The sequence below is a fragment of the Cornus florida genome, unplaced genomic scaffold, assembly GCF_030987335.1.
Source record: "Cornus florida cultivar Cherokee Brave unplaced genomic scaffold, ASM3098733v1 CherokeeBrave_3.0.0_Hap2_Chr01, whole genome shotgun sequence".
NCBI lineage: Eukaryota > Viridiplantae > Streptophyta > Magnoliopsida > Cornales > Cornaceae > Cornus > Cornus florida.
Window position 1 is genome coordinate 121,632,183 of NW_026775571.1, and position 6,000 is coordinate 121,638,182.

The 6,000-nt window shown below is 36.0% G+C and overlaps 1 protein-coding gene across 1 annotated transcript; it reads right to left on the bottom strand.

The window, feature by feature from the left end:
- Positions 1-1,511: 1,511 nt before the first annotated feature.
- On the bottom strand, positions 1,512-3,957 carry LOC132268707 (polygalacturonase QRT3). The gene is made up of 3 exons (XM_059769509.1): positions 3,754-3,957; positions 3,321-3,560; positions 1,512-2,845 (listed from the first exon to the last, which is right to left on the bottom strand). The coding sequence occupies exons 1-3, from the start codon at positions 3,895-3,897 to the stop codon at positions 1,796-1,798; spliced, it is 1,434 nt and encodes a 477-aa protein (XP_059625492.1). The 5' UTR covers positions 3,898-3,957; the 3' UTR covers positions 1,512-1,795.
- Between the last annotated feature and the right edge of the window lie 2,043 nt (positions 3,958-6,000).

Genomic DNA, 6,000 nt, shown 5'->3' on the forward strand with positions numbered 1-6,000 from the left:
GAAATGGGTATAAATGAGTGAATATGTAGCACTACCCAATAACTTAAGCTTTTGGGTAAATGGGCAAGTGCCCACCCATTATAGTTGGTATCAGAGTCAGACTCAATCTTTGAGTTGGTGTCACGCCAAGCGCCCGGTCCGGACGCGTCTGGGTGCCTAACCGCAATGAGGGCGTTGCGAGTTCGGGTGGAGGAGAATGTTACAAGGGGTACTTGTCCCATATCGGATCCGGGTAAATGGGCAAGCGTCCACCCGTTACAACTATCTAGGTGATGCATGACCTAGAACCTTTGTAAGAATTGTAAACAAAGCGATCCAACTTCTCCATTAGTTTTATTCTTTAATTTGACACATAAGCCAATAGGGGTTGTTGGGTGAATTCAATTTTATTGCAAGTAGTAGAATGCAGAATAGAGAATTAAAGCCTAAACATTTCAATGTTCTCAAAATAATAACATACTCAAACAATGCTTGTAAGGATGCCTTGGCTTTACTCTTAACTTTTGCTGCATTTGCTTTATTTACTCAAATTTAAAGTACTCGGAACTCAATCCGATAAATAGAGCCATTCTCTATATATGTTGAGTAGTCAGGCAGGGTCAAAATAGAAATAAATTAGCATTCGCGAAACATTGTTACTACATTGTTACTACGCTCCCTTGTAATCATCTCTTTCATAAGACTCTTTCTTTATATCGTTCTGGTTTTCTAGTCTTATTTTTATTTTATTTTTTTATTGTTCCGAAAGCAAGATGTTCTGTTTTGAAGTTGAGTACGCTCACCAACTCTAACCGCATGGATGGTGACTTAAATGGCCAACCACATTCACCTAACATATATGGCAGGATGATTAATTAGTTACTCTTTCAATTAAATACTGCAAAGCTTGGACCAGTGTTGCTGAATTTGCCATGCTTATTTTACCTCCCAATTGTGTGTGCGTGTTCATATCAACATAATTGCATGTTTAAAAAAAAAAAAAAATAGTCGCTTTCTACAATATGTCAGCATGATATCAGTTCTAGTAATCTGATATTCGATAAAATTAGTAAAAAATTTATGGGAAACTTAGGTTTAGACCTTCTAGACTTGTACTACACAGTCAACTGCCGCAATCGATATCAATTGAGACTCCATTGAATTGAATTGATTTAAAGTTAGTTTCCATTGTTGTAATTGATTTAGATTTTAATGTTTTATATGTTGGTTATGTTGAACTTTTAACACAACTAGTCACCACATTTGAAATGTTGAACATGGAAGAGAAAATATGGGAGCCCCTTGCTTTTTATCACACACACGCGCACATACACGCGTTGTTTGGTCTATCTGTGCCGAAGTCCTTTAATTAGCATGCATGTTTCTACAAATGGGGTTATTTTGTCAAATTTTCGGTCTGATCCTATATAACTTCCGGTTTGATAAATCAACTTCACACTTGAAATTTGAAACCTGGGACTGGACTTATGGCGGCTCATGTGATTCGGGACTAGCAATTAGTAAGACATAAAGAAAATGTGTTGTAATTGTAGTAATGTTATTAGTATACTTTTCCGACATTTGGAATATACATACATCCTGTGGTTTACATTGACTGAAAAATAGTATAACAGTTGGAAAATTCAATATGGTGAATTAATTCCTGTATGTAAATGGGAAAACAAAAATAATTGTGCCCAATTAATCCATAGTTGGTTGAATGTATGTATGTATGTATGATCAATCTCTCTTCCACCCAAGCCACCCAGCTATCTAGCTATATTACAGTAATTTCTTCCTTGGTTTGATCAGCTAGCTACTTTGAAGAAATTCCTTGATCCGCCATCACAAAAACGTTTGCTGGAATGGGCACATCGGACTCAATCACAACGCGGTTATTAGAGACATTACGCAAGGCATGCTTAGGAAATGAAGAAGAAATGCTGCTGCTGCTGCTACTAGTGCTAGTGCTAGTGCTTGATTTTAATAATAATGTGTAGTGCACCTGGTTTATAAGGTTTGGGAATAATAGAGTTGAACTAAGGTCTACCATCCATGAAGTACCATTCCCCTCCACGCTTCCTCTTGCAACTGTCGCCTTATACTTCATCCCCTTCACATTGTTTTGATCAATTACAACTTGATCAATCTCCTTGAATTCCCCATTTCTTTCATCCAACTGAACAATCTCGATCCCTTTATCACTCCCAGAAAACATGTTATTCACAATATTCACTCCATTCACCACGCCATTTATGGATTTCAGAACAATGTATGCGTCCCCAAGGAAGAAACTACTTGAGATGTGAAGTTGCACCGGATCTTCTGCAACGATGCCTGTGTAGTCCAAGTAGGAATTCACTATCCGAGTTTGTGTCAAGCCTGGCAACTTTATGTAAATCCCAGTACCACCAAAGCCTGTTGCTTTGTTGTAGCAATGTACCCCAGAAAGCGTGTTAGCTTGACCTGAAATCATGATTCCAACCGCAGCTGAAAATATGACGACATCCGTCACAGCATTGTCGTTGCCCATTAGGTTGATTGCGGTGGCTGAGAAGTTTCTCTCGCGGGGATCACCTCCGGCAGTAATGTGTTGGCCAAGGAAGGAGTTTCGGATGTAGGTTTCATGACCACCTTGGACTAAGATACCATTGGTGGTGAAATGAACAATGTAACAGTTATCAATGCTAGTTCTAAGTCCGTTTATAACTTGAATGCCTCCACCCCTGTAGTTTGAGTCCAACATCAGGTCTTTCAGTGTTATGAACTCTGTGTTATACGATCCAACGTTGCGGTTGCCTGATAAATCAATCAGATACCCATCACTTGGAAAATCATCCGAAGCTCTTATTGTTCCTCCATGTATCTGTATTTATTATTTATATTTATCACCAAAAATTCTTCAGTTTTAAATTTTAGGACAAGCTTAGAGTTCAATTGATACGTACTGAAGATTATATAAATAAATGAAGAATTAATGTGATACCTTGTCTGATGCTGAAAATTATATAAATATATCATGTATTTTTTATTTTTTTTTATTTTTTTGGAGAGATTGGCGTCAGTGACTACTTCAGGCCTATGATGCTGATCTCTCCAAACCTCCCTCCCCTGTAACCTCTTCTTGATTAATCAAGAATATATATATATATATATATATAAGAAAGGGAGAGGTTATATGCAGAACCAATTGGACCTTTCATAGAAGGTAGTAACAAACATATGTGTTTAATAATATTCTTAAATCAAAATTGACTAAGCAATGGTTAGTACAATATATATATATATATATATATATATATATATATATTTGGGGGTGGGCATATAAATTAAGGAATTACCATGAGGTTACCTAGGCCGGAGTTGGGGAAGCGCAGGGGGCGGCTGATGAGGTAATAGCCACCTTGAAGGTAAATCTGTGCACCCCCAAGATTAGCGATTCCCTGAATCAAGCCTCCATCGCTACTGCTGCCTGCAACTGCATCTGATATAGCTTTAACAAATGCCTCCGTACTATCTCTTTTCCCTGTTGAGTCTGCACCATATGATGTCACGTTATACACTTTTGCTCCTCCATTAACCTACATCCATCCATCTCCATCATATTATTCATCATCATATATTTTTATCACATAACATCAATTAATTTTCTATATATATGGTATACATGAGTTAATTAATTATGTAAAGTTTCAATATATATATATATATATATGGTAATTAATTAAAGAGTAACCAAGAATTAAGTTAAGCCACAATTAAACAGGTACTCACCGATGGTGATAGTGATGGTGATGCTGATGGCGATGCCGATGGTGATGCAGGTGACGGTGCCGGAACATCACTAAGAGACAACAAAACGGAAGGCGAATGATAGCGGGGTGCTAATGATGCCTTGAATGCTTCCAGTTTTCGCATTTGGTCACGGTGGTGGCGGCCAAGTCCCACTGTCGACCAAGAATGCTCATGCTCTCCTCCTCCTCCTCCTCCTCCTCCTCCTCCTCCTCCGTATACAACATCATTCATTGACACTAAGCTAATTACCAAACCCATTATGCTTGAACACACTAGTATTACACCTCTCCTTCTTGCCATTAATGCTACCAATATACCTGTAATTCTAATATATGTGTGTGTGCGTGTGTGTTTGTCTTAATTTCTTGTAATTCGACAAGATCGACTACTTCTTGAATCTTGATCATAAAACCATTTATATATAGCTGTTAGATTGATGGAGCAGAGAGAGATAGTAAGACACGAAAAGGGAGGCCTAACTGAGATTGGTAAAGAAAATCGTATCAACTTATTTCATATTGGATCATACATATAACACCCACACTACTGCATCCGTGAAATTAATGGCTACGTTTCTCATTTCTAGCTATTAATACTACACGCGTGTGTAATGTATGTGTGTGTGTGTGTGTGTGTGTGTGTGTATTCATATATGTATGTACTATGTATGTAGGTGGGCCTCCATCAGGCTTTTGAATTATTCTTCCCTTCTGTGACACAAAAGAAAAGTAAGCAGTGACCAACTTCTTACTTTTAGGATCCTAACAAGTTTGACATTAATTGTGTAAAAGGTATTTTTACTCCCAAAGACAAGTTACACATCTTCCTACTTCATCCATCAACTACTTTTTCTTTAACATATAATATAGGGGCTAACTTATGCTTAAAGTTTTCTTCTCCCCTTCCTGTGTTTTGTTATGTACTTGGACAGTTAATTTGATTATATATGCTTAATTTATTAACAAACGTACAGCTCAGATTAATTTCCCATTTATAGTAGTCATGACCAAGATCGATGATCATCCATGGTATTGGACGGCCCATAATTAATTATACTTTTGTCTAATACTCCATATACTTTTGAATCTATCACCTCCAATTTTATGGTTGGTAATTTTTTTTTTATTTTCTTCCGGCCGATGGTCAATCCATCGGTAAGTCCAATGAATGAGTAATTTAACACCGCCTATTTTTGTTTCTAGGAATTTACATTTTGAGTGATTGAAGAAGACTAAAACTATATATACAGTCCATAGTATTGGATTGGATGAGAGATAAGGAGCTAAGATAATACTTTCTTTTTTTATATATATAAACAGGAGAGCTAAGATAATATCGTCTTAATACCATTCGATCACATGAAAAATCTATTTAATTCGTTAATATAATGAATGAGTTTTAATATATTGTTTGGCTTGTAATTGTATACTATATAATATTAATACCACTAAGTAGGTAGTGTGCATTTGTTAACAAGTCCTGATCGCGCCATCAGTGGGTACTTCCATTGACATCATCAAACCAAAAATGGTTCGTAGTTGGTATTTACAGTTATCCTAATTGATTTTGTTGTTCGGTTGCTCCAGCTGCTCTATCTATGTGCTTAATTCACAATCATATTGTTTTGCCCATTATTTTTATACTACCATAAAAGAAACTGTAAAATATACTACCGTAAACAAATTCCAAATCCATCAACCAAAATAGTTTTAAGGTGGGCCGGCCACATTACAGTTTTGGAGAAGACTAGTGATATTTTTAAAATGGATTATTAAATATAAATGATATTAATGATTCATATTTATTATTTCATGTAGTCAAAGTTTCATAATTCTAAAGTAATAAAGTTGACCAAAATACTAGTGTGGATATGAAAAAATATTGTTTATTTGTCAAAAGGTATCAATTTTGGGCACATAAGTATCACTTTTTGCGCAGCAAGTATTACTTTTTGTCATCGGGTATCACTTTTTGTGCTATACAAAAAAATGGTACATGCCTACACAAAAAGTGATATCTATGTGTATAAAAATGATACATTTATGCTCAAAACAAAAGTAGTACCCGATGACAAAAAGCGGTATCGGAGTACCTATGTACCTAAAAGTGATACATTTTTGACAAATAAACAGTATTTTTTTCATATCATTTTGGTCAATTTTATTTTTTCGACAGTATGAGATTTTGGATCTATCAAATGATAAATATGTGACCTTAAAACCATTG